Consider the following 26,344-nt stretch of genomic DNA (forward strand, 5'->3'; position numbering starts at 1 on the left):
CTCACAGCATAAGTACAGAAAATGACTAAAGATGGTCTTTAACAGTATCTTTTTTATAACAATCAGGGGGTGTATTTCAAAGGAGATACTGTCTTATTTTCTCTGGTCAGGCCCGGCATCTCATCCATATGCGCTCTGCCCTCAGGGGCATTCTGTGCTTTTCACAAGGTCAGTGGCTCTCATGATTATCTCATGAGAAATAGAAATAGTTGCACAGAAACATCATGCAAAGAAACTTAGCACAAAAAAAGTAAGGGATTTGTGTTTGGTAGATTATTTCTCTGTGGCAACCATGCTTTTTGGCAATAAATCTTATACCGTTGGAAAGCCTGTTTAGTTCTTTAGATTTTTCATGGGTGCAACCCAGTGCTGCTGCTCATCCCACAAAGGCACATTGTGGCAGTGTGTGGTTCATCAACACGCTACTAAAGCTCCTGTTTGTGAAATAAATAAATTGTTAAATCGCCAATATGTCTTGTTTCTTCACACTTCAATCATCCAATCCACCAAACGAGTCAATGGCAGAATAAACTTTTTGTTTGGAATTGGTGTATTTTTCATGGGCGCAACCTACATACTCAGCCTCTACAATGTTAGATGTATCTTCCTTACAGCAGTTGAAAGGGAACTTAACAAGCATTCCAACGGTATAAGATATACTGCTAAAAAGCATTGTTACCACAGAGAAATAATCTACCAAACACAAATTCCTTACTTTTTTGTGCTAAATTTATTTGCATGAAGTTTCTGTGCAACTATTTCTATTTCTCATGAGATAATCATGAGTGCCACTGACCTTGTGAAAAGTAAGTTTAGTTCAACACTAAAATGAAGCAAAGATTACAGCAAGCATAATAACTTTTATTACAGTTATCATTTCATATTTCTGTAGTATTCTTTACACAGTTGTCCTCAATATTTTAATTGCAAGAGTCCTTTACACAGCTGGCAAATGTAAAAAGAAAGAATGAAAATAATTTACTTATTTCACTTTAATATAAAATCTGCTGTAAAATAATACTGAACCTATAAAACAAGTCTCCTCTAAAGTCTAAAAGTCTGTGGCATGTTATTTCATAGTTTGTGTATACAAAATGTTACAATACAAAACATGAAAAATTAGTCCGTGCAAAATTATCAGTATAGTTTTAATTTAAACTGTAAGTGTCTGGCTATATCGGGGATCGAGTTGAGTACTTGAGGCACACCAGCATGAGTCACTCACATGCCAGTTTACCATCAAAGGACGACAGGGTGATGGCAAAGGCTTGCAGGGCACACATGGGGAAACTGTAATCCATGGAGAAGACATCCTCCGCTACACGACCAAACTGCATCACAATGTAATCATCTACAGGAAGAGAAGTGACGATGACGGGGAAGTTAGGAACAAAGACAAGACAGCCTAAGCATTTCCCTTATGGTTGATGATAGAAGAGGACAGTCTTACCGTTGTCTGGGTGGATGATCTGGAAGTTCTTGACGGAGGCCTGGGTGACACGGCCGTGGAAGTTCAGCACATATGACTGAGTCTGTTCGTTCCAGCTCGGGGATTTATTCACCAGTGTGACCAGTTTTTCTGTGTTATTATTCACATGGCGGACCAGCAGAGTCTCAAGTTCCTAAAATAAGATTACATTTTAGTTCCTCGGACATATTTCACACATAATCTGCATCATCACAGCTTTTAATAAGGAATAAATATTGTTTAAAACATACATTTTTCGGATGAATGGCTACTCTTTCATCGTTCTCCAACATGCCAGGGATGATCACAGTCATTTTCCTGGGACCCCTAAATCCTAACACATTTGTCTCCTGGAACATGACAGCCAATCATATTTCAACAGTTAACAATAACAAATAACTGGTTTTATCTGTTCATAAGCGTTGTTACGTGTAATGTAAGAATGTATATAGTTAGGTTTGGACTCACGTAGCAAATTGCGGCCAGCTCTTGCCGCACTGATTCACACTCTTTGACGAAGGGCTTCTTCTCTGGGTTTTCACCTCCATCATAGACTGTAAACTTTGTACCCAGAACATTGGATCTGAAACAAATGTGTATGATCAGCTAGACCCCCCCAACCGGTCATGGCTGATGGCCGCCCACCAAGAGCCAGGTTCTGTCTGTTAAAAGTTTTTTTTTGCCCCTAGAGGATGTTGTGTCTCTGTGAATTATAGTGTGGTCTAGATGTACTCTACTCTAATTGTCCTGAGATAACATCTGTGATTTGACATTGTAAATAAAATGAATTGAGGTAAAAATGTCAACTTTGCCTAAATTAAGAAAAACAACCGTGGAAGTGCATTCACTTCCTTGAAAAATAATTGCTTCCACAAATCAAGGAAGAAATTCCCAAAATGCTCTAAAAATGTACACATGGGATACACTTGAGATCCTTCAAGATATCCTTTTTCATTGCAAATATTTTGACACCTCAAAGCAGGACAATCACAGGTGTAGATACTAATAATGATGGCTCCATTCCATTTCAGGTATTTTAGTGCTCGGCACTTAGGGCTTAATGAGACACTCAAATAGAACTGAGCCATCATTAGTGTTATTAGTTACACCAGCACTTTTCCTGCTATGTCATGTCATAAGGTCTTCTATAAATATGTGTTTCAGGTCCTGGTTTGAATAACACTAGCTTAGCATGATCACAAAATGGATTTTTAAATGCAATTTAAAGTGATTGGGAAATGTTTCATGATCCAAAGATTTTAGAGAATTCACCCTAAAGAAGCGATGGAAATTATTTGGCTTAGAGGTTTTTCACAAGGTAGAAATCCTTCAGTTGTACCTTAGTTTTCCTATGTAGCAGTTTGTATCTCGGGACAGATTGGTCGGGTCAGTGGAGATGAGATAGTTGGATGTTTTGCACTTTTTCCTTTTTCTGCCTGCCATTAGAAACACCTTGGAGACGGCACAATGAAAAACACCTTTTTTAGAACTGAAAATGAAGAGAACTTAGAAATATGAAAGCAAAAAGGATCATGACATCAGAACTAAAAAAGAATGTGCACAATGTTTAGATTTAACTTGTGCAGAACTGCTGACCCTATTGCCATCCTCCTTCTCCATGTGGAGGTAGTAAGTTGGGTAAATGCCCTTCTCCATGCCTCTCCTGTCCCTGGTGACCCTACACTGGATCGTCACATCTCTGGGGGCTGGACGCAGAGCAAACTTTTCAAGATCCTCCACTGACATTGGAGATGTTGCCTGAAATAAGAAAGGTAATCAAAATTAGCGTATGCTGCCACATTTTTGACTATACACTTAAAAGTTTTTACTTATTATGTCTCACTCTTTCACTTGATTCACTGCTTGAGGATGAACCCTCCCTGTAGTTGGAGTTAAGGTAAGCGAGACTCGGTGGAGTTTTCTCTGCTTTCTTTGTCTTTTTTTCCTTTTTCTCCTTTTCCTGGATTTCTCCCTCTATGCTCTTCTCACTTATTTGGCATCTGGCTGTGGAGATGGACACACAAATGTATTCTTTACAGCAGCTTTAAATATTTATCGATCATAAAATGCACAGGGCCAGATTATCGCTCACTTGTGTTAAGTTTTTTCTTTATAGGCGACTGAGGGACAGGCCTCTGGGACCTGTCTTCCGCTTCACTGTCGATTTCATCACATTTATTTTTCTTTGGACTTTCCATCTCCACCACTGACTCTATCTCTTGAGGTGAAGCCTCCTGCAAGTGTTTCTCTGCAAAAGAGGAGACATTTTAATGCTGTAAAAGCTGTGACTTTAAACACAAGATCCATAGAAGATTATGCAGAGAGCGCTGATATGTTAATGATAAATGGAACTCGTTACTTTTACGCTCTTGTTTGGTAGTCTTGTTTGTCTTCTGTGGGTCTTCAGATTCTTTCACTTTGTCTTTTTTCGTTTTTTTCTCCTTTTTCTCCTTCTCTTTCTCCTTTTGATCGTTTTGTTCCATATCTGATAGAATGCAAAGCAGCGAGTTGCTGATGAATCATTTATAAAAGCAGAGGGTTTCTTTACATGTGCATTTACAAGGGCCCAATGTGTGTTTGTGCATGCATTTGTACTTTGTACTTGCTCTGTGACACATACTACAGTATTTGAATCCTCAAAATTGAGCAAGTAATTTGCATATGCACACACACACACACACGTAAATAAACACAAAGACTTAACATTAAAACAATAAATTCTCCATTTAATATTCTTACGTTTGGCCTTTTCTTTTTTCACTTCATTCTTCTTTGTCTTTTTTGCATCCGTCTGATTATTATTCTCCCCTTCACACTTCACCTCAGGCTCTTTGTCAATCTCCAAGTTCATTTTCTTGGGAGTACCAGGATTCTCTAAAGACATCTCATCTAACCTCATGCTTTCTGTCATGTCACATTCACCTAATGTGATCTCATCCAATGGGTTATCATGGGCATGTTCAACTTGATCTCCAGGGGGGGAAAAAGGGAAACAAAGAGTGTATTATCATTTAGGAGACTGAACACAATTGCACCACACATTGGAATTAGACTTTCTATAAAACAAATAGTGCATATAATAATAAATTATTCTAAAACTAACCACTCAGGGAAGTGTTGCTCAGGAATTGGTTGATCAACAGAGGTGTTTCATCTGAGAGGGCAGCTTTGTGTTTTCGGTTCTTTTGGCGAGCATCTCGATTGGCTACCACCATTTGGGAATCAGCCCTCTTCTTTTGCTGCTTTTTCATCAAAAGGGTTCGCTGTGGGAGAAGTGTGGCATTAGACTTTATATAAACTGCCGACTAAATATCCATTTGTGGGGATCCAACTACAGAGAAATTGGTGCTCCTTATCTCTATATATACAGTGATGTTTTCCTGTGCAGTTTTCTCACTTTCACAACTTTTTTTTTTAATACTTATACTTGTTTACTTATCTTGTTGGTTAGAAGTTAAGTACAGGAGTGTAGATAGGGCATTTCATTACATTTCAAGGTACTACTGCTTTTTTTTTTTTTAAACACATGATGATAACTAAAGTCAACAAACCATAAGCTAAACATAACGGGTATTATAAATTTTGTGTTTCCCTGAAGTCTAATTTTATTGTAAGGATGCTGGCCATATTATCTGCCCAAACTCCCAGTGTTTTTGTTACTTATTTGCATCCCTACTGATGCAAATCCAAAAAATGCACTACTGTTTTTTGTTTTTCTTGTGTAGCATAAAGCGACTACAGCTGCATTTCATTCTTTATTGTAGAATGACAATAAATAAACCTTGAGCTATGTTCCTGGGTCAGAGTTTTAACATTATATTTTATTATTTCACCAAGAAAGGAACCAGATAGGGGTTTAAATATTATTCTGGGATAATTTAAATAATAATCTATAATATAACTTACACTAGTTGTAGTATTTTATTAAAATCTAAATAACAAAATGTCTATTATAGCTATTGTCAGCTGAAGATGACATAACTACTCATTTCCTGAATATTAAATGCAGGTCTCCATGCATCATTGTTACTGTTTACTACTATTTTAGTAGGCCTACTATCATACGGGGTGCTGTTTGTAGGCCTACTAATTGGTTATTATTAGCACTGATCATCTGCTGATCTCTCTGTTATAATGTCTTTACGTAGTACTCTCGTGGATATAAGCCAGTAGCTCACATACTGTGCCATATAAACAAACCTGTGACTTAAAGTTGAGCAGTAGCTTCAAACAGCAGGTAGCCATGACCTTTTGAGACTCAAGAAGCTTTATTTATTTATTTATTTTCAAAGCTCTGCCCTAGTTTTAACCACTTGTCAGCTAATAAAACAAAGAAAATTGTGTTCTTTGCTCCACTGTCTGCATTGCCTATGATAAGTGTATGCATCCTACATTTATGTTTTTGACAAAGGAACACATCAACAACTCTACTCTACTTTTAAGGCATTTGAAGTGCATTGCATTTGTTGCATTATTTCTTGTTTAAATTGAACCCAAACATATCTGGGCTAGCCTATTTCATGTGTAAATTACATCAACTACTTAAATCATTCTCGATTCTTTACCTGGTTGTCCAGCTTCTGTTGTCGTATGTCGGGGTCTTCCATGTCTGACTAAAAGTCTCACTGCTAATTACAATCAGTAGATAATTAAGAAAAACAACAGAGGAAATCCAGCATCAAAGTTCAATGTGAGAAATGGTTCCAAAATAAAAGAGCAATTAAATATGGACGCGGGTGTCTGATTGTGGCACCCTGCTCCATCTGACAGCCTGTCCACCTGCCTGTAGCAGAAGGCAAAGTGGATTAAAAGGGGATAATGTTCTTAAACTGCTCTGCACTGCACAGCTCAGTCAGTATGGGCAAGAAGTCTCGGGGGCAAAGCAGGCTGTCTATGACTGCCTTATGGAGATGCTATGAGGCCTAATGTTACAGCTGAAAAGTGACCCAAGAGAAACAGGAAGGTGGTGACCTGCTCCTGTCACTCCATTTAGGCTAGCTACTAGCTACAAGTCAGCAGTCTGAATCACTTACCCATGTGTACACTGCCAACAACGGAAGCCGCAGCAGTCACCACAAATTGCCCTAATCTTCCAAATTCTCACCCTAACGTGCCTTGCTTTACTCAACCGTTACACAAAATATCACATAGTGGGCATTTAATAACCTAAAACATCCAAGAAAACATAAATAAAACAAACGTCGATTAGCGGGACACGCAGTCAGGTTGAACTCGTTGCCATAGATACGGCTGCCATGCAGCAGCGATGGAGAGCCTCGGAATTAAAAAACAATAACAAATCCGTGGCTTTAATCAGAAAATAACATTGTTCATGTCCTTACTATTAGTTAATCTGTCTATTAGTTCATCTAGCTATTATTACGTTAACAGCGTTGGTAGGCCTATATATACTATTTGAATCCAGTTTTAGTCCACTGATGCAGTTGTTTGCAGCCAGGGCGATTTATCTATTTATTGTCATGTTTACAAATAATAGGCACAAATTCCAAACGGTTTGTCTGGCTGCATTATGTTTTTTCGTTCAGGTGTCGACCTAATGTTACCTGGGCTACAGCGATATAGTGGGCTATCTGTTGTATGTTTTTAGGTGTATTCACAATTTTGTGACGCACTTCAAATAAGTTTAGCCTACTTTTTTTCTTTTATGTTATATCATATGGTCTTAAGGTACGTTAATTGTGTATTTTGTGTCTAGTTTGAGGACTTGTTCCTGTGTAATAGATCTTTTAACAGAGTCAACAGATCAATAGAATACAATATGAGTGATGCCGAGTTACCATGGTACCAATTCATTTTTTTTAAGCTTTTTATATTTGTATTGATTATTTTGTATATTAAAAAAACACATTTTAAGCCTATTTCCTCAGGGTGTCGTCCATGGTTCTCTCTGCAGTAGCCTATGATTCTGTACGCGCTATACAACTCTTTTTTTAAGGTTCCTTGCCTAAAACCATGGAACCTCTGAAAGTTCCTGAATCGGAAAAAGAAGAAAACCGACGTGGTTGCTAGGATACACCCAGGTAACCAAAACAGGAAATGTTCCAGCTTCACCGAAGCCTGTTTTAGTCAATGTAAGCTTTCGCTAAATAGCTTACTTTGACATGGTAAACAAAAAACAATGGCGTGATTGATTACTTTGATACGACTTTTTTAAGTACAAAAAATATTTTTGACAAGTGTGTATGTTTTATGTCTGGATCAAATCAATCGCACTTCTGTTTTTCAGCTGTTCACTTCTGCAGTTTGCTCAATTTTTTCGGCTAAAGAAACATAAAATGAATACGAACACAAAGGTAGGAAAATTTGATCTTGCTGGTTAAATGTTGGTCTCATTTTACTGCTCATTTTACCATTCAACACATTTATATTACATTCAGTATTCTCTTAAGTAGGCTTATTGCCCTTCATGTAAATTCATTGTTTTATTTCTGCAGGTACCACAGGCCCTGAAAGCTAAAGTAATGCTATGGTGAGAGATGTGTCTAGAATCTAGATTATGTTCACTTTGATTGGTTGCTGCTTCTTTACGCCTTCAAATAGCCTGTCTGTAACCCAGTTTCTATTCCCTGGATGTTCTCAGGACAGATGTAAGCTACCATGACATGGAGGAGTTTGACAAAATACATTCCATTCCTGATCTGGAAAGGTTTCTGCCCGCATTTTTTTTTTTTTTACCAGAAACTCGTCTCATTTGTTTAAGCACAATCATATACACAGCACTGACATACTTGTCTGTCACACTTCTTCTCTTCTGCAACAGTGCTTTGTGCAGTGTGTTTAGAGTCGACCTACTTGAACCAAAAAGAGGAGTTCTGCTGGAGTTGTATGTCCAGGCCGTGCTTTTTTGCAGGGAACGCAACTTCATAAAGGAACAAACATCTGCTCTCTTGTCCATCATCAAGTCCATCCATGATGCTAACATAGGTTATAAGTTACATTATTATCACTTATTATATTAAATCAATGTACAAGCTACCTCTGCAGCTAACACAGGTAATTCATTCCTTAACTTCCTATGGGATGTTCATTTCTTGCAGAAACTCCACTCAACAACATAGAGCAGTGTTTCAAATACTGCAAGGAGCTACTTCTCTGTCACTCAGTCAGGGTTTGTAAAACAATTCTTTTTTTTCTTTTTTTTACTCAGAATATTTTAAAACCCATAGTTCTTCATGAATGCAATGTTTCATCCTGGTGTTTCTTTGTTTGCCCACTACAGCGACCCCCCTTTAGTATCAACCTCTTCAGCTCTGAGGAGGTGAACTGTATCTTAAAGTACATCCATAACAGCTACGTGAGACACTACAAACTCTACAAATATATTTTTACCCCACAGGTAAGAATCGGAAACTTTGATTCAAGCAAAATCTGCTATTATTCGTTTTTATAAGACTGGATTTTATTTAAAAAAAAAAAAAACTACATATATATATATATATATATATTTTTTTTTACATATCTGGAGAGAATAATAAGTATTCTAATAAGTATTGTTTTTTCACAGGTAAAACTGGATTTGTCTTTGACTTACTCTGGGATCTCAGACCAGGATGAACCTACCATGGAGGATTCTTCTGCTCCAGGTAATAATCACAGGATATCGGCACGTTTTAGTGGCACAAAAGTTCAGTTTTATGTGTTACGTTGAGAACAATTCTTTTTGTGTGGATATTTTAGAGCACAATGGACCAGATGTATTAATACTTTTAAATACTTTTCTTGCACCAGATTTTGAAAATGAGATTAAAAAAGAAACAAAAGCAGCACCAAAGACAGACAGCAAAGCATCCATCGAAGAGCCGCAGGGAGCCTCACTCGGTAGGATCACAAATCACAAAAGGACTGTGTCAAAATAAATCACATGCACCCCAAATGTTGTACTGTATTCATTTTCTCACTTTCAGGTTCAAAATCCGAACTGAAGGCATTGATCGAGAAAGAGGTCAGAGAGCAGATGACGCTTATGTCTGGACAATTAGATCAGCGAATGAAAGACATTGCAGATCAGCACAAGAGTGCACAAGAGGCCCCACAGCCCAACCACAAGGCCAAAAAATAATGAATGAGAAATGTTGGTTTCCGATGAGCACTCACAAAATACGACAATTCAAACTCAGACGTTATATAGTTTTATTGTCAATGAAACCTTTTTTCTTCATATACAGTACATTTATATCTGCATTTGTACAATTACTGTACATTTCTCAGTGAGGTACTTTCAGGAAAAGTGCCCCAAATAAACTAAAGAATGAACTGAGTAGGAAATGTTGTTGGTTTGTTTTTATAGGATATGCTCTCACAAATAGTCTTCACAGTTAGTTTGAGTGAGTTTCCTATTGAGTAACGCTTGCATGCTAACAGCTACAGGATACTCTACCAAATACTGTACTTGATTGAATATTTCACGTATCTTCTGGTACTGATTTGTAACACTGGAATATTTGTAAATCTGAACCTTGTTACATTATGTGTATATAATTATCTATTTAATAATTAATCAGAGTGCTTTGATGTCCACTTCAGCCACACAGTGCTTCGAAACGCATCCTTTCCTCAGTTATAACTGACGATCAACAGGAAAAAATCCTAAATACACATAATGTGCTTATATGTGATGTGTTATATTGTGCAATGTGCCCTCTAATGCAGAGTGGCACTGCAAACATGATACCCTGACAAAAAAAAGGGTTTCAAACAGCCACAAACTTGGATCAAAGGGCAGATAAGATTTGCATGCTTATCTTTAACTTGCAGAACCACGGTGCGCATTAAGGCATACAGATGTCTCGGTCCCCTGAATTCCTCATCTTAAAATTAAACAGTCATTCAACAAGACAAACACTGACATGACAGTACATGCAAAAGTTTAAATAAAAATAAACGTGGTTATGTGTAAGGTTCACCTTTTATGTTTCAAAGTCCTCCAGGCCCAGCAGCATGACCTTAGCTGTGTTCTGAAAGAGAGCGGCTCGGTTCTGCTGCTCCCCTTTCTTCACCCAGTGCCCGTAGATGCGAAAGGCGCAGCCATCGATGAGTTTGCGAATACCGCGAAGGGAGTAAGGATCTCTGGCCAGCACCTCCCGAGTCAGCGGCCGAGCCCTGCGGTAACGGCTGTACATCCTGATACAAGCCAGAACACTGACTATCAGCACCTGAGGAGGAAAGAAAGGAAAGCAGGTGAGAATTGAGAGGGTATTTGCTTCCTCATATACTGCTGCTCAGCCATTCTTTTTTTTCAAGGCTTAACATTTTAAAATTAGCTGCCAGAAGACAAAAAAAAAAAAAAAGCGCTATGAATCACCCTAAATGTCTTTCTGGGACTGAAGAGTCGCACGTCCTCCTTCTGGTACTGTCTGAAGAAGGGGTGTGCTAAAGCTTGCTCAGCAGTAAGACGGACAGCTGGGTCCACCACCAGCAACCTGGAGATCTGAGCAACACGAGCAAAATGACAAGTCAGGACTGGTGTGATCATGTAGATGCTGATGTGACAGGGAGCAGAACAGAGGGAATAAAAGGATGATGATGATGATGATGATGATGATGATGATGATGACATCTTACCAGATCCTTCACAGTGTCGGACCTGTCATCCCACTCTGGTGAGCTGAACTGATAGCGACCCTCCATGATCATCCTCAGCATCAGCATCTGCTTGCGATGCCAGAACGGCGGTGAGCCGGCCAGTAAGGTGAAAAGGATCACGCCACATGCCCAGCTGTCCACCACATTTATCAAAACCAGTAAACAGGAATTAGAAATAAAATTCAAGACAACACCCAGGATTATTTTACTTGACATAAATGTCATTGACAAAAGGAAAGACTTACAGATCGACCTCTTGGCCATAGCCTGGGTGCATTTCATCCATGGAACATTTCAGTATTTCAGGCGCCAAATAACCAGGTGTCCCACAAAGCTCTAATTAGAATAAAAGCGAAAACAGATCATTTAACATTGGTCTATGTTTATACAAAGGCCATTCAAATCCAAATGGATCATTAACATTGCTCTTCATCATTCCTTTTTTATACTACAGTACCTCTAAGCTTCTCTCCAGGTTGTAGCTGCACTGAGAAACCAAAGTCGGACAGTTTGATGTGTCCCTGATCATCCAGGAGAATGTTCTCAGGTTTTAAGTCCCGGTGGACGATGTTGAGGGAGTGGAGGTACTGCACGGCCTCCAGCAGAGCTCGCATCATGCTCCTGCAGAGAAACTGGTTTTACAAAACGCATTGATTTTAAATCATCACTTTTAAATGTGTATTGATGGCGGAGCATACCTGGTTTCTTTCTCACTCAAAGTCACTTTTTCTGTGAGGTAGTCAAAAAGCTCTCCTCGTCTCATGCTGTAAATAAGAACACGAGATCGGTACCATCCTACAATGATTATTTGCTCACATATTAGGGGAGAGATTGTGAAGAGTATTGAATTTGAGCGGTTTGTCTTAATACTCACAGGTCAAACACCAAAAATATGAAAGTTGTGGACTCATAGGAATCAATGAGAGTGACTAAAGGGAATCAACAGAAAGGTTTCAACACTTTTTAATCTCCAAGAATAGAACATTTACGTGCTTTGCATTTCAAAAGAGCAGAATTCCAACATACTGATGGAGGAGTGTCCCTTCACCATGTTGAGGACCTGGATCTCCTTCAGCGTAGAGGTTTTCACCTCCTCCAGCTGCTGGGCTGTCATCTTCTCTGCTGTGATCTCTATAACCTTCACTGCCAGCTCCTGATTCCTGTGTCTGTGCACACACCTGCGCACCACACTGCTCACACCCCTGAGATGCCATTGATACAGAACACACATGGCTTTTTATCATCTCAATAGAATGCTGAAACCACATTTCAGCTTTTTGCTTTTTGTTGGACTCACCTGCCAATCACCTCTTTAGGGTCATATTTCTGGTAAAACTCCTTGGCCCCCACCCACTCTGGTAATTCATCTCCAACAACGATGTCTTTGGTCATGGTTACAGCATATGAATCTATAATAACAACAAACTATTAGTCAGATGTCTCACTTTATAACAGTGCTGCATGGTCTGTCTAATAACAGGAACTACTGAGAAAACTCATGACGAGGAAGTGTTTTTTTGCTTCAGTTTAATTATAGTTAGCAGGATACTTTAGCATTGCTACATACACATCTCTCTCCTCTCTGCGGTTATTGGAAAATGGGGATTCGGTCCATCACCACAGTTAGCTTGCTGTATCTTTGATTTGGCCTCGCTATTGCAGCAGGTTCACTGACCGTACAGGAAGCTACTCACCATATGCAATCTAACGAGGGTTAGAACAAGAGGGAGCGGGAGACGGCGAAAAAGAAATCACAATAATAGTGCCATCTCAGCTCGAGGAATCTATCGTGAAGCCATAACTGTGCGATTCAGCGGCGACAGTATCAAAGTTGGCTCTGATGTTAACAGCCGTTAGCTAGCACCTGAACACTGTTTACATTCTAATCACATTCTTCGAAGCAGCTTGCAGCCTGTTATTACGCAATGTGGCAGTACTGCCCCCATGAGGCCGGAGTGACGGTTGCAATATGGTCAATTTCAGGTTTCAGTGTGTTTTATTTAATCTTGGTTAAAAGTCTAATGAGAGTAAATGCAGTCAAAATGTTAATGATAAGAACTTCCTTGGACTAATTATGTTATATTTATGATTAAATAAAACATTTTACTCTGCGGAAGTACACTGTCGTCAAATGCAGTCAAGAAAAGTGGGACCGAGAGGGTAAAGTTCCTCCCTTTCTAACCCAAATGCAAAATAATGTAAACGTTTTTAGGGTAGGTGGCCTAATGTCCACAGGAGCCGGAGGTTGGGGCACTGTGCACTAGCATGGAGAATGTAGGTTAGATAGTGTGTGTGTGTGTTTGTTTGTTGTTTTATTGTATTTTATTATTATTGTATTTATTTTTTGTTTTGTAAAGGAAATTAGATTATAAATAAATTGTCTGACACTCCGAAACAGAAGAAAGCGGTAATGCACCAATCAGCTGGATGCCAACCCGTGTAAAGCACAAAGGGGAAGAAGAAGTAGGACATGGTCGTCATTTCCTGTAGCCTCACTTGATGCACTGAGTTACATTTTCAGTCGCTTGTGTGAAGGTTTGTAACGATAATGTGTGTCAGAAAACTGTTTTTTTTTTCATGTATGGTTGCTTTACAGAATACCTTACGCGTGTATTGATGGTCCGTGAATAAAAATGGAGACCACCGGTCATTAAATACGCTGGACAAAGAGCGCCGTTTAGCTAACCGGGTTTCGAAGAATTAACGTTAGCATTAGCATAGCTACCATTAGCAAGCTTGCTAATGTTCGTTAAGCTTTGCAGAAATGCAAAGTTTTAATTAGTCGGTAGCTTTTTATGCCGCGGTGTGTACAATAACAGTCGGCATAACCGTTCAGAAACACATATTTTCATATAAACACCATAATAGCAGTATTCGGAAACAGTTAAAAGCAGTGGCCCTGCGCTGTAATTCAAGGATAATGCCGTTGCTAGCTGTCATCAAATTAATGAGTTCTCCATTTGCAAAACAAACCTGTAGTTTCTTAAAGCTGTAACGTTACCAACGCAAAGATTCCGTGTTATGTTTGATTTCTTGCAGTGGAAGGAAACATGTCAGGTGCTGGGGGAGGAAAACGTCCCTCAGGAGGGGACAGCCCCCCTGGCCCACCTGAGAAGAAAAGCAAAAAAGAGGAAAAGACCACCACCACTCTTATTGAGCCCATACGCATAGCTGGAGTCTCCTCTACGGTCTGTCATTTTTTTGTTTACTCACCATGGATGACTTATACATTGTAGCTCTTCTCAAGTATTTTTTTGGCCAAAAACATCCAGGATCTCTGACATTCCTTACTTTGGTGTTTGTAATTGTTCTGTGCAGGAGGAAATGGATATGAAGGTCCTCCAGTTCAAGAATAAGAAGCTGTGTGAGCGCTTGGAGCAGAGGCAGACAATGGAGGATGAGTTACGAGAGAAAATTGAGAAGCTGGAAAAGAGACAAGCCACCGATGACACAACCCTGCTGATTGTCAACCGCTACTGGTCACAGGTACCACATTTGATTACATTGTTTTAACCTCATAATGCCCAATTTTAAGCCAAAACTTGATTTAAGAAATGCCTATGTAAACATATTTAGGGGGGTCTCATTCTCTCAAAGCAAAAAACAACAAATGCAAAACATGTAAATGTTATCCAACTGTTTACTTTAACCTGACCATCTATAGTAATATGCATTGTATTTGGTTTGTGTGCATGTAAACACACAGTAGCCAATTAGCAGAGTTGTGCACTTTGCTCAGTCTGTTGAAGTACCGCGGTAATGGCAGTCAAAATATCTTACAAATTGCAGGACTAAGTTTTTGGAATAGCACAGATTTTTGATGTACAGAAATACCCATAACAATACTTTTTCAATCCTCGCATTTCTGATTTGCAGTTGGATGAAAATGTGCACGTTCTACGCAAACGTATTGAACCAGATGCTCCTGTGACATCTACCCCCGCCCCACCAGCACCCCCTCTCCCTGAACCAACACCACTGGAGGAAGATAGTGTCATTTTGGCGTCGCCAACTTCTTCCGTGCCTCCACCCCCACTCCCGGAGGCTCAGAACGAGGGGGAGCAGGCCGAACAGCAGCAGGAGGATCATCAAGAAGAGCAGAAGCTGCCTCCTCCTCCTACTGGGTCAGAAGAGTTGGTGACACCCACAAAGCTGCCACAGGACTCAACAACAGGTAAGCAGTTTTAAACAGTTTTCCAGACCAAGCTGATCTCTAGAAAGTCTCCATCACTCACTGCATTTATGGACTGCTATAATCTGACCATTTAATCGGTTATCTGACCTTATTTTATTTTGATAGAATTTGGATGAAAGCTTATATATTGGCATGACTCCACATTAGGTTTCAATATCAGTTCCCCTTGGTATTCAACTTAGCCCATCTTTCGGTTATGCTACTCTTGATACTCTTGTTGCTAACTTTGTGTAACTTTTGCAAAAACGTTTCTAATCTATAATTTTTTATAAATTTCAATAAAATGTCTGATGGTCGTAAATTGTTTAACCTGTTGTAAAGATGAAGGAAAAGGCAGTAGGCAAAAACTATATTACTAAATCTGACAGAGAAAAGAAAAACAGAGTGTTTTAGCTTTCTTTTTGGTAGAATTCTAATAAAGAGCATGTAGAATTTCAGGCTATTGTAAAGCTATGCTAACATCTCTATCTGTGCTTGCCTTGTCCATTGCTGCATGCTTTAAATGTCATTAGAACTTGCAACACGCCCATTTTTTAACTGTCAAGTCAAGGGCTGTACAAACTCTCACACACACAGTTTACAATTTTCTAGCTGAAGTTTAATGCTTAAATCATTGGATCATCTGCTGATTTTAACCAACCTCTAACATAATAACCACCTCTGGTGTTCAGATGCATCGCCGCCCCCTGCTCCCGTGAGTGACAATGCCAAGAGTTTCTTGGCTACATTGGAGCACAGCAGTGAAGAGGAACTCACCCTGAATCTCCAAGACCGCATGCAGTTCAGCAAGGAAGCTATTGCCTGTTTGGTTTGTGTTTTTGACAGGCTGCACAGCCGCATCGACAACATGTGCAAGCAAGTTCAGGCTGCAGGTAACTGGAGATGTTCTTGTTACTGACACATTCATATCTAATAAGCCATTGACATGCAAACATACAAATAAGAAAGAGGAGCACTGCAGCACATTTTATATCCTTCCATAAAACTAATTACTTTCTACCAATAGTTATGGAGTTGTTGGTGTACACAAACGTGAGCAGTTTTTTGCCACTTGTTATATCCACCTGAATTTTGAACAACTATCTTGATGTTTTTTGTCAGCATGTGAAGATGATAGCCAGTCCGACATCATCAACGTGAACCACACTCTACTGGAGGAAAACAATCGACTGCGAGACCTGGCGACTCTCCTGCAGGGCCGACACCACAAGATGTCCATGGAGGTATGATGTCCTTGGCACTGTTTGTAGATTTCCGCGTGTGTGGTGAATATTTGGGCTAGTGTCTGGGTTTTGGAGTGTTTGTCAGAAGTAGTTAGAGTATGTGGATGACAAAATTGTACAAATGTGTGTGTAGCCATTGCATTTGGTGTATACTTATCACTGATGACAGCCGTGGTCACGACTTTGCCCTTATTGCAGTACAATGAGTTAGTGGACAAGGTGACCAGCTCGGAGACCAAAGTGTCTGAGATGGAGACAACGGTGGAGGACCTGCAGTGGGACATTGAGAAACTCCGCAATAGGGAACAAAAGCTCAACAAACATCTGGCCGAAGCCATGGAGCAGGTGTGTTTGAATACAATTGTGTGCAACTTGCCTCTTTCTTTAGTGTGTGTATGTGCGTGTGTGCGTGCTTTTTATCTGTCCACGAGGCGTATTCTTTCAGGCGTAAGGCTCTAAACATCCATTTGTGTCAAGCCAGCTGCTCTTTTTGATGTACATCCCGCTGTCAAGACGTGCATTGATGGACTGGTATTTTCTGCATTAGCCATCTAAACGTTAAAAAAAAAAAAAGCATTGTCTGAGTGATGTCATAGGATGTGTGTAGGTGTGCTTTCAAGTTGTTTTTCTGTCTTGTTGGGTTTTTCTTTTTACCTAATGTTCTGCATGTACTGTGTGCAGCTAAAGTCTGGATACAGCAGCACCGGCAGCTCAGGTGGGCTTCCTGGAGGCCAGATTACACTGAACATTCAGAAGGTGAGCATTCATAGGAAGCATCCCTTTGCAATTCTTATTGTGTGACATGGGCCTGTTTCTTCACACATAACTTACTTTATATCTCAGATGCCGGTTTGTGCTGGCAAAGCAGTGGTTTTATACCATACACAACAATTCTCCTATCTATAAAACATTGTCTTTGTTTTCATCTTAGTTCGAGAGCCTCAATGCAGAGTTGGAGCACAACCAGGAGTTGGCTAATAGCCGCATGGCAGAGTTAGAGAAGCTTCAGGTGGAGCTCCAGGAGGCTGTGCGGGAGAGTGAGAAGCTCAAGGTGAAGATGTTATACGTTTTATCTGGTTGTTAGAGTAAAAGCATCAGTAACGCTACACCAGGTTGTCGGGAACCCTTTTCATTTTGTAAATCTGTGGCTGAAATCGTTGTCACTCTTAACTGTCATCTCCTGTTTATTTTTTTTAGATGGACTTGCGTAATATTCCAGAAGAGGTTGTGAAGGAGACTCTAGAGTACAAATGTCTGCAGTCCCAGTTCTCCCTGCTGTATAATGAGTCCCTTGGGGTGAAAACCCAGCTGGATGAGGCACGGGCACTCCTGCTCACTGCCAAGAACGCCCACCTCCGACAGATCGAGCACATGGAGGTACATGAAAGTTGATCTGTTATTAAAAAAAAAAGCATGTTATTCGTCAGGGACAACATAAGATTTCTGATATTTTTCTTCACTGCATCTTGGCCGGGGCCCAATGTTGCCATTCCAACAATTTCTCTTAACAGTATTATTACCACTGCTTGGCAACATTGTCCACAATGTCATGTTTTCAACTGTTCAGAGTGATGAGCTGTCCCTTCAGAAGAAGCTGCGGACGGAGGTCATCCAGCTGGAGGATACCCTGGCTCAGGTGCGCAAAGAGTATGAGATGCTGCGCATCGAATTTGAGCAGAACCTGGCAGCCAACGAGCAAGCAGGTACCTTTTCGTATGATGCATGAGAATGTACTGTAATTGTAAATCTTTGTAGATCTATACCTGTATTTAGAGATGGATTATGTTTTTTGCACTGTAAGCCGGTGGTTACTCTAATTTGAAGTCTTTATTATCTGATATTGTAGAGATTTATTATTGCGGGAAGAGGGCATAGTATATCATTTGCGTCTTATAATGTTACTCCTGCGCACCATACGGTTGAGCTCATCAACCACACTTTGGCTGTGCTCTGTGTACTACCGCCTTTTTTCTCTGCTTTCTCAGGACCAATCAACAGGGAGATGCGACACTTAATCAGCAGCCTTCAGAACCACAACCTGCAGTTGAAAGGCGATGTGCAGCGCTATAAGAGGAAGTTGCGGGAAACGCAAATGGAGATCAATAAGGTAGATGACATTATTCACGGACAAATGTTTACTGCCTGTTTTACCATGTGATCCAGGGCTTTTCTAAGCATACCCAAAAAATCAGTAGTGATATGTTTACTCTAACCCATGTTGCTTTATTTATCAGTAAAATATAGTCTTTCTTAAATTATTCTTGCTTTGTTGACAGTTGCGCTGTCAAAGTGGCGACACAGGGGTTCTAATTCTAGAGGAGACAACAAGTGACAGCATCGAAGTGAAGAAAGAGGAGGATGAGGACCAGGAGGAGGAAGAAGAGAGGAGGAAGGAGCTGGAGAGACAGCGGGCCCGGGAGAGGGAGAGGGAGAGGGAGGCTGAACGAGAAAGGGAGCGTGAGAGAGAGAGGCAGCGCAGTGACGAGCTGAAGAGGAAGGACTCTGACACGCTGAAGATGCTCAGAGTAGAACTCAAGTACATCCCCCTTCTATTCTACTGCATTTTATGTTTTTTATATATTTATATATATGTGTGTGTGTGTGTGTGTGTGTGTGTGTGTGTGTGTGTGTGTGTGTGTGTTTTTATGTATGTTGGTTTTTTTGCTCTTTTCCACCAGTAACAATGTCTTTTTAAGCAAATGTGTGCACACTTAGAAACAGTCAACTAACTGCACTGATGGGATTGCTAATGTAAATGTAGTCTCTTTGTCTTCTTTAATCCATCAGGAAAGCCCAAGAGTCCCAGAAAGAGATGAAGCTCCTGTTGGACATGTATAAGTCTGCTCCAAAGGAGCAGAGGGACAAAGTGCAACTCATGGCAGCTGAACGAAAATCTAAAGCTGAGGTTTGTCCTTTGGTGTCACTGTCTTTTGGTCATACTTTTTCACATTTCTTTTTAGCATCTGGTAACCCTTATCTCGACCTGCCCAGGTGGATGAGTTGAGGATGCGAGTGAGAGAGCTGGAGGAAAGGGAGAGAAAGGAAAGCAAGAAGCTGGCTGATGAAGATGCCCTCAGGAAGATTCGAGTGGCAGAAGAGACCATTGAGCATCTGCAGAAAAAACTTGCTGCCACGAAGCAGGTATGCATGTTTTGTTGTCTCAAACATATTGAAACACGTGAGTGGTGCAAAACTCAAGCAGGATGCTGAACATGTGTACCACTTTTTTGCATCAGTTTTTACCTAAAGGTTTTTAAATGCAGTCCATACACGTATGCAAAATTTTCTACAGTTAGTCACAGCAGCAAATTGACACAATAGCTTGTTAAAATTCAAACATCAGCATGAAAAGAGGCATGAATTATCAGCCCTATATGGAGACATTTTTTAATCTTTGGGGGCACCAACAGATGAATACAAACAATCCAGCTGTGAAAGAAGAATGAAAGTAGATAAATGAGTACACATTTGCCTAAGAAAGATGTTCTACTAAATAAAAAGAGGAAATGAAAGCTGATGCTGGGGCCTGGAATTTAAATATTATCAGCTGGTTAACTAGCCTATATGATAACATAATTTGTGCTATCATAATTTGTTTAAATTTTTCAGTAAATTAGATTATTTTCTTGTTGTTCAATGTGTTTTTGGCTGCAGTTACTCTAACATCAGTTATAAATATACAAATCTCTTTGCACTCGAAAGTTGTAAGCATGGCAGCACTGTTGTTGAAAAGAGTCAAAAAGAAAACCCTGGTTTGTCCTTACAAAAACATCTTTAATGCTAATTCTCATAACCTTTTTAATACACAAATTCAATGTTATTATATTTTAGTTTTGACAATGTCCATGTTTGTTTATTCATTATCTAGTTGTTATATTTTATGACAATGTAGTTTAGTGTAGTTTTTTTTCAAAGCTCTACCATTATTTATTTAATGTCTTGCACAACATAGATAGATTTTTTTCTTTTATTTCCTTTTTCTTGTTATCTGGCCAAAATGCATTTACATTGCTGTCTAACCGCTGGAACACACCACACGCATAAGCGTTGTGTATGGTGTATATGTCGTCGCGTCATGTATACATTGTTGTGCAGCTACATTTATTTTGGTGCCCATGCTATCTCGCTGTCCGGCCACTAGGCGCGTAGCATCTCATCTATTTCTTGCGCAATACACGAGCGAATGTGTCAAGCCAGGAAAGTAATCACATACAGGAAGACCACAGTGCAGCTGGATATTTTACCAAATAAACACATTTTAAAATAAAACAGCCAGATTTATGGTGATTTTGGCTGTCTTGACTTCTCACAGCGAGACACGCAATCAGGCACACTGAGAGAGAGACCAACGGACGGATGGACAGTCAGAGAGAGACACACACACAGCCACATATAGGCTACAAATGCCACAGTTTTCCCTACTCATCCTGTCTCTTTGTATCGGAGAGAGATGGAGAGAGAGAGCCGGCGCATAGAAATACGCGTCTGGTATAAATGGCCAGGCGCACAATCAGGCATTGATCTACGTTACGCCCATATACTGTATAGCATGTTCCCTCGGATCAGAGAGGCTCCAAAATCATGGTAGCAGCTGTCGCCATGGTCCCGCTCCATGTTCTGTGATACCATGTTCATCTTGCTACACTCTGCGGTGCCCAGCTACATCCTGCTGTGCCTTGTAATGCCCACAGTGCCCTGCTATGCCATGAACTATTACAAAGAACTGCTACAAACTACTATTTTTTCTATTTTTGTTATTTCCACTCTTCATTCTGACCCCAACCGGCCTGTCAGACACCGCCTACCAAGAGCCTGGGTCTGACCGAGGTTTCTGCCTAAAAGGAAGTTTTTCCTCGCCGCTGTCGCACTGTTGCTGCTAGGAGGAAAACTACTAGAACTGTTGGGTCCTTGTAAATTCTGGAGTGTGGTCTTTAGCTCCTCTATCTGTAAAGTGTCACGAGATAACTCTCGTTATGAGTTGATACTATAAATTAAATTAATTTGAAATTTAATTTAATTAAATTCAATTGTGTATATATATTGATATTAACGGCCTATGGTTACGCCACACTTACGCATGATGTTTGTTCCAGCTGTAAACCTGCTGCAAGAGAGAAGGAGGGGATACTGTGAGAAAATAATGTTCATTTTAAGAAGAAAAAAATAGGCTGGGTGGGGCAAATCTTTTTTGGATGAGGCACCCTGATAAATTTGAAGTATGCAAAACACTGTCAGATCTGAGCTCACTTACTTGGCTCTGCTGTCTTGTAAATGTTAAGACTCTCTCGTGGAATTTCAATAATCAGACAACTAAGGGTGTAGGAGAGCAGACTGTCATGAGAAAAAACCATTAACTGACTAGGGTGAAATGTTGATAGTAATGTCATTGTCATTCTAAAACTTGAGTTGTGTAGATAGGGGATGCTCCCACATTAGAGAATGTAATACTGCCACGATAATATTAAATCAAATGTTGACCTTAGTGCTGCATTGAATATGATCTTGAAGTCTTTGAGGTTTATTACTTAATATGAATCATATTATCTTCACCCAATGAGTCCTGAGGATCGCTGGTGTACTCTGACTGTAATTTAATCAAAAACAGGAAATGACACCAAAATGTAAAAGTGTCATGACTGTGTTTTAAGTTGTTAAACTGTTCCATACCATTTTATTAGCATAAAGAAGACAGATGTTGAGATCTGAAAGCCTGCCGCTCCTCATGCATGAGAGGTCGTTTAGCAGAACATAATTAACAGAAGGCAAAACAGAGTCTGAACTGATACTGATGCATTCAACTCTTTTGTCTTCTTATCTGGTATAAAGTTAAAGTACAACAACTAAACTGTTTTGGACACAGATGTGTTTGATTTGTTCTTCTTAGTTCCTGGCTGCCAGAATTTAACTTTGCAGGGTGACAGATTGCCAACACGATCCAATAAACAAGCTACTCAGGAGATCATATGACTTTTGTTTGTGGGTCCCATTTGGCTTCTAAGTGGGCAGCGTGAAGCAAAATTAAGTAAATGCAGTAAAGTGGAACGTGTTGCTATGTTTGCAGCACAGAAAACCAACCAGGTGTGATTGCATCTCAAGCATGGTCATTAATAGGCCAGTCTCGCTCAACGGATGTAAGTTGCTGGGATGAATCCATGCAGAATTTTATTTGAGGTACTTTGGAGAGCCAAAGGATCATATTGTCTTGTGTGTAGTGATGTGTGTTTTTTATCATTTATGTAGACGTCATAAAGAGAGTTGGGAACAATGCTGGCGATTCATTTTTCAATCTGTAATAAATTAATGGTTTTTCTATTTCATACACATGGATTAGTTTTAGTTATTTTTAGTTGTGACGACAGAACATCTAGAAAGAAGCATTGTACTGTTGGGGGAATATGACTAAACCCCAACACATCCTTTATATGAATTACCTCAGGTGGTGATGAAGATGGAGACATGAGACATAAAATGGGTCGAGAGACAATATCTGTCACTGTCTCTTCATTGTTTTTGATCCCTGACTCCTCTGTCTCTTGAGGAGGAGGAAGCCCTGCTGAGTGAGATGGATGTGACCGGCCAGGCCTTCGAGGACATGCAGGAGCAGAACAGTCGCTTGTTGCAGCAGTTGCGGGAGAAGGACGACGCCAATTTCAAGCTGATGAGTGAGCGGATCAAATCTAACCAGATCTACAAGCTGCTGAAAGAGGAGAAGGAGGAGTTGGCTGACCAAGTTCTCACATTCAAAACTCAGGTGACTTATGACTTCTTAACCTGGAAATGCAGCAGTGATGGTTTTAATTGTGTCAAGGCCACTAAACATATAAACTATCCTATAAAACTAAAACTATAAACCGTTACTGTCCCTCTCCAGGTGGATGCCCAGCTGCTAGTTGTGCAGAAGCTAGAGGAAAAAGAGGGTGTCCTCCAGAGCACACTTGCCGCTCTGGAAAAAGAGCTGGCTGTCCGGACACAAGCACTAGAACTCAACAAGAGGAAGGTGAGGAGAGAGATGCCATCACTCATATTGTCAGCTCTTGCATTTAAGGTTTACCAATCACCGGATCATTTGATTGCTGCCAGATGTTGATGTTCCTACATATAAACACTGCATTATAAAAGGATCTGGATAATAGCATGTGTTGAAAGTCAAACTTCATTTTGGTGTATTCGGGTGCTCGTGAGACGTACTGACATCCAAGATTTGTTGGGTTGCTTCCACAAAACATTGCATTAATGAGCTACATGGTTTGCAAATGAAACAAACCTGTCTGTCCCACACTTTTGCAAGTAGCTAAGCATCTACTTTTGGGACACACCTTTACCTCTGCTAACATTGCCCAAGTGTCTGTCAAGACAACAATTTTGCACTGCTAATGAGGTCATCTTGGGTGTTTTTTCACATTTGAGTTTCAAGCAGAAACAACCATGACAAACAAATCAAACAAAACAGAAAACACACAAAAGGAGCTGCTTACTTTAACTGAAACCAGTGGTTCCCTGGCAGCTATAAAGAGGATCTAAAACAGTCGTCAGACATGGAAAATATACCCAATCTTGAGTAAATTGGATAAAACATGCAAAATGTTTAAGTTTGTACACAACTAAATCTTGGTAGTTGAAGCACAAAGAATGGACTTTTTATCCAAGCTTACTGTACTACCACTACATTACAGCTCAGGAATTCCATCATTAGGTGTTTTTTTATTGAGTGTGTCCGGTTCCTTCCCTGCTGCAGGCGGTGGAGGCTGCCCAGCTGGCAGAGGACCTGAAGGTGCAGCTGGAGCACACGCAGGCCAAGCTTAAGGAGATCCAGGTCTCTGTGGCTGAGAACCGCACCGCCCGGGAGAGGGAGAGCAGCAACCTAAAACGAGCACAGGTATGTTGTATTCCATCACTGGGGATAATACCTTCAAACTCTTTCCGAAACTCTCACCTGTTACTCCTACAGTTCTGATTGGATGATCACATCGGGAGTTTAACAACCTTACTCTTGATGCCTTTTAGGAGGATCTGTCGAGGCTGAGGCGGAAGCTGGAGAAACAGAAGAAGGTGGAGGTGTACTCTGATGCTGACGAGATCCTGCAGGAGGAGATCAACCAGTACAAGGTCAGGAAGAAAGAACTTGTTCTTTGATGCATAGAAATGTATGGCTTTAAGCAACCTGTTAGTGTCTAGAAGGGTTTTAAAAACACCAACAGCTGTATGGCACAATCTGCAATATACTATTTTTGTTTTGTGATCACTTTTTTTAAATGTTTTATTTAAAGAGCCAAATAAAAATGCAAAACATTGGTCCAGATGAAAACACACACAAAAGTACACTACACACACCGAAGAAGGCCCAATGCACCTATTCCAAAATCCTTCCTTGCGATCAAATGTTTCACTCTGAAATAAAGTCAGTATTCGGCACATATACAATGGACTTTTTTTTTTCTGTCTTCAGGCCAAGCTGCGCTGCCCCTGCTGCAACACACGAGACAAGGAGACGGTGCTCACCAAGTGTTTCCACGTATTTTGCTACGAATGTCTGAAGATGCGTTACGACACCCGACAGAGGAAGTGCCCCAAGTGCAACTGTGCTTTTGGAGCCAACGACTTTCACCGCATCTATATCACCTAATTCACAGACAGAGGAGTTAAAGAGAAAACTGAAGAGAGAACCAAAGGAGACAAACGAAAAGACAAGACTTTTACTCAAAAAGGCGGACATTTAAGGGATATCAGATGAGATGTTTCCCAGTTTTAATCTCTCTTCTGAAAGACTTGTTTTACCGCATCATTGCCAGTTGGTGATTTGACCAAACAGATAGTGAAACATCTGACTGAGTGTTGTGCTGTAGTTAATAAACAGTTGTTTTGTGCCCACAGTGATATTCTTACATGTTGCACTGCTCTGCACTGTTTTTCTGTCCTTGCCATACTTACCATGTTAAACATTCTCTTTTAACAAGCTGGGCCCACTTTTAAATATATATTTTTTTAATGTATTGCAAAACTTGGACCTGCTGCGGTACATGGTTGATCTTAATGAAGGGTTTCTTTGAATTGTTTTGTCCTGCTGGTTTTTGGAAATCCCGTGAAATCAGTGAAATTTAAATTTCAAAATTAAAGGAATTCATGCTTTACAAACTTGAGAACTGCATGTGCAAAACTAAATATGTTTCTAATATATAAAGTACAACAGCCAGAATTCTGGAACTTCCTTGGTTAGGCTATAGTATTAACAATGCTTGAGAGACCTCCGCTAGTTTGGCACCCAGTCAGCACATACAGGAGTGTTTGGATCACTGTGTGTGTGTGTGTGTGTCTCCTGTTGCCATGGTTCCTACTGGAGAGTTTGACACAACATCTGCAGCTTATAGTGCCTCATTACTGATGAAATCACTGCAGTGGAAAGTCAGCTCATATGGGTGTCCTTAGTGGGCTGTGCTGCTCCAGGTCCTCTTTAAGGTTAGCCGTGACAGTAGAGTACAAAAACATCTGTTTAACAACATGCTTCTTACCTAATTGAGCCAATGAAACCCCTTTTCCTCTATTTGGATGATGTGAACTATTTACTGGGAGGTTTGGTTAGCGTCTGTTTGACGTTAGCTCTTGTGGGAAAGGCACTTTGCACCATGTAGCACACACATAAAATGTTCCAGGCTGCAGAGAAACAGTTGATATGTATATATATATAAAGAAAAAAAAAAGTTTTATCAGGCATTTATGAGCAGTTAAGTAAGACTTCTTCAAGAATTGGCTATTATGTTTGCAAAAATAAAGAGTAACTTCGATTGGTAGTAATACCTTGGCAGTGGTTGTTTACTCATGTAAATGTGCATAACCTGTCATATGTAAAATAGTAGTTTT

General features: G+C 40.1%; 4 protein-coding genes across 14 annotated transcripts; 2 read left to right on the forward strand and 2 right to left on the reverse strand.

Moving 5' to 3' along the window:
• Nucleotides 1–858: 858 nt before the first annotated feature.
• On the reverse strand, nucleotides 859–6,738 carry si:dkey-220f10.4 (tubby protein homolog). 4 transcript variants are annotated; one of them, XM_032501782.1, is made up of 13 exons: nucleotides 6,502–6,738; nucleotides 6,034–6,096; nucleotides 4,572–4,731; nucleotides 4,208–4,441; nucleotides 3,828–3,953; nucleotides 3,561–3,716; nucleotides 3,312–3,472; nucleotides 3,065–3,226; nucleotides 2,808–2,920; nucleotides 1,937–2,051; nucleotides 1,720–1,818; nucleotides 1,451–1,622; nucleotides 859–1,351 (listed from the first exon to the last, which is right to left on the reverse strand). In XM_032501782.1, the coding sequence occupies exons 2-13, from the start codon at nucleotides 6,073–6,075 to the stop codon at nucleotides 1,218–1,220; spliced, it is 1,674 nt and encodes a 557-aa protein (XP_032357673.1). In that variant the 5' UTR covers nucleotides 6,076–6,096; nucleotides 6,502–6,738; the 3' UTR covers nucleotides 859–1,217. The 4 variants fall into 4 exon arrangements, with proteins under 4 accessions (XP_032357673.1, XP_032357674.1, XP_032357675.1 ...); XM_032501784.1 differs by having other exon boundaries at nucleotides 1,218–1,351; nucleotides 4,208–4,438; XM_032501783.1 differs by lacking the exon at nucleotides 6,502–6,738 and having other exon boundaries at nucleotides 6,034–6,412.
• On the forward strand, nucleotides 3,549–26,344 carry rnf40 (ring finger protein 40). Of its 3 annotated transcripts, none has more exons than XM_032501778.1 (21): nucleotides 3,549–3,564; nucleotides 6,428–6,431; nucleotides 14,111–14,259; nucleotides 14,390–14,557; nucleotides 14,948–15,245; nucleotides 15,938–16,138; nucleotides 16,368–16,489; nucleotides 16,688–16,834; nucleotides 17,171–17,245; nucleotides 17,421–17,540; nucleotides 17,687–17,866; nucleotides 18,057–18,192; nucleotides 18,475–18,596; nucleotides 18,766–19,025; nucleotides 19,277–19,394; nucleotides 19,481–19,630; nucleotides 23,028–23,240; nucleotides 23,361–23,486; nucleotides 24,225–24,365; nucleotides 24,494–24,595; nucleotides 24,936–26,344. In XM_032501778.1, exons 3-21 carry the CDS (start codon nucleotides 14,122–14,124, stop codon nucleotides 25,110–25,112), a joined length of 2,994 nt encoding a protein of 997 aa, XP_032357669.1. In that variant the 5' UTR covers nucleotides 3,549–3,564; nucleotides 6,428–6,431; nucleotides 14,111–14,121; the 3' UTR covers nucleotides 25,113–26,344. The 3 variants fall into 3 exon arrangements, with proteins under 3 accessions (XP_032357669.1, XP_032357671.1, XP_032357672.1); XM_032501780.1 differs by having other exon boundaries at nucleotides 23,031–23,240; XM_032501781.1 differs by lacking the exons at nucleotides 3,549–3,564; nucleotides 6,428–6,431 and adding an exon at nucleotides 13,364–13,606.
• On the forward strand, nucleotides 6,825–9,921 carry cfap119 (cilia and flagella associated protein 119). Of its 6 annotated transcripts, none has more exons than XM_032501789.1 (11): nucleotides 6,825–7,156; nucleotides 7,425–7,560; nucleotides 7,716–7,782; nucleotides 7,924–7,958; nucleotides 8,070–8,135; nucleotides 8,250–8,413; nucleotides 8,527–8,597; nucleotides 8,709–8,825; nucleotides 8,994–9,072; nucleotides 9,218–9,307; nucleotides 9,394–9,921. In XM_032501789.1, the coding sequence occupies exons 3-11, from the start codon at nucleotides 7,765–7,767 to the stop codon at nucleotides 9,546–9,548; spliced, it is 795 nt and encodes a 264-aa protein (XP_032357680.1). In that variant the 5' UTR covers nucleotides 6,825–7,156; nucleotides 7,425–7,560; nucleotides 7,716–7,764; the 3' UTR covers nucleotides 9,549–9,921. The 6 variants fall into 6 exon arrangements, with proteins under 6 accessions (XP_032357680.1, XP_032357683.1, XP_032357682.1 ...); XM_032501792.1 differs by having other exon boundaries at nucleotides 8,075–8,135; XM_032501791.1 differs by having other exon boundaries at nucleotides 7,425–7,509.
• Nucleotides 9,609–13,012, reverse strand: phkg2 (phosphorylase kinase, gamma 2 (testis)). Its single transcript, XM_032501786.1, has 10 exons — nucleotides 12,766–13,012; nucleotides 12,369–12,480; nucleotides 12,098–12,273; nucleotides 11,946–12,000; nucleotides 11,770–11,835; nucleotides 11,529–11,692; nucleotides 11,317–11,407; nucleotides 11,051–11,204; nucleotides 10,791–10,916; nucleotides 9,609–10,641 (listed from the first exon to the last, which is right to left on the reverse strand). Exons 2-10 carry the CDS (start codon nucleotides 12,461–12,463, stop codon nucleotides 10,396–10,398), a joined length of 1,173 nt encoding a protein of 390 aa, XP_032357677.1. The 5' UTR covers nucleotides 12,464–12,480; nucleotides 12,766–13,012; the 3' UTR covers nucleotides 9,609–10,395.

Source organism: Etheostoma spectabile, chromosome 21 (assembly GCF_008692095.1).
Source record: "Etheostoma spectabile isolate EspeVRDwgs_2016 chromosome 21, UIUC_Espe_1.0, whole genome shotgun sequence".
In the NCBI taxonomy this organism is placed as follows: Eukaryota; Metazoa; Chordata; class Actinopteri; order Perciformes; family Percidae; genus Etheostoma; species Etheostoma spectabile.

What these genes read in the sequence shown, in the direction of transcription:
- si:dkey-220f10.4 (XM_032501782.1), bottom strand. Translation starts at nt 6,075, where the DNA reads ATGGAAGACCCCGACATACGACAACAGAAGCTGGACAACCAG. An exon ending in AACAGAAGCTGGACAACCAG is followed by an intron (nt 4,732 to 6,033) that starts GTAAAGAATCGA and finishes CTTCTCCCACAG; the next exon opens with CGAACCCTTTTGATGAAAAA. An exon ending in TGCTACATAGGAAAACTAAG is followed by an intron (nt 2,052 to 2,807) that starts GTACAACTGAAG and finishes CATTTGTTTCAG; the next exon opens with ATCCAATGTTCTGGGTACAA.
- cfap119 (XM_032501787.1), top strand. Translation starts at nt 7,672, where the DNA reads ATGTTTTATGTCTGGATCAAATCAATCGCACTTCTGTTTTTCAGCTGT. An exon ending in AAAGCTAAAGTAATGCTATG is followed by an intron (nt 7,959 to 8,069) that starts GTGAGAGATGTG and finishes GGATGTTCTCAG; the next exon opens with GACAGATGTAAGCTACCATG. An exon ending in TCCATTCCTGATCTGGAAAG is followed by an intron (nt 8,136 to 8,249) that starts GTTTCTGCCCGC and finishes CTTCTGCAACAG; the next exon opens with TGCTTTGTGCAGTGTGTTTA.
- phkg2 (XM_032501786.1), bottom strand. Translation starts at nt 12,463, where the DNA reads ATGACCAAAGACATCGTTGTTGGAGATGAATTACCAGAGTGGGTGGGG. An exon ending in ATATTTTTGGTGTTTGACCT is followed by an intron (nt 11,836 to 11,945) that starts GTGAGTATTAAG and finishes TCTTATTTACAG; the next exon opens with CATGAGACGAGGAGAGCTTT. An exon ending in TTGAGTGAGAAAGAAACCAG is followed by an intron (nt 11,693 to 11,769) that starts GTATGCTCCGCC and finishes GTTTCTCTGCAG; the next exon opens with GAGCATGATGCGAGCTCTGC.
- rnf40 (XM_032501778.1), top strand. Translation starts at nt 14,122, where the DNA reads ATGTCAGGTGCTGGGGGAGGAAAACGTCCCTCAGGAGGGGACAGCCCC. An exon ending in GCCACAGGACTCAACAACAG is followed by an intron (nt 15,246 to 15,937) that starts GTAAGCAGTTTT and finishes TCTGGTGTTCAG; the next exon opens with ATGCATCGCCGCCCCCTGCT. An exon ending in GGCAGCCAACGAGCAAGCAG is followed by an intron (nt 18,193 to 18,474) that starts GTACCTTTTCGT and finishes CTGCTTTCTCAG; the next exon opens with GACCAATCAACAGGGAGATG.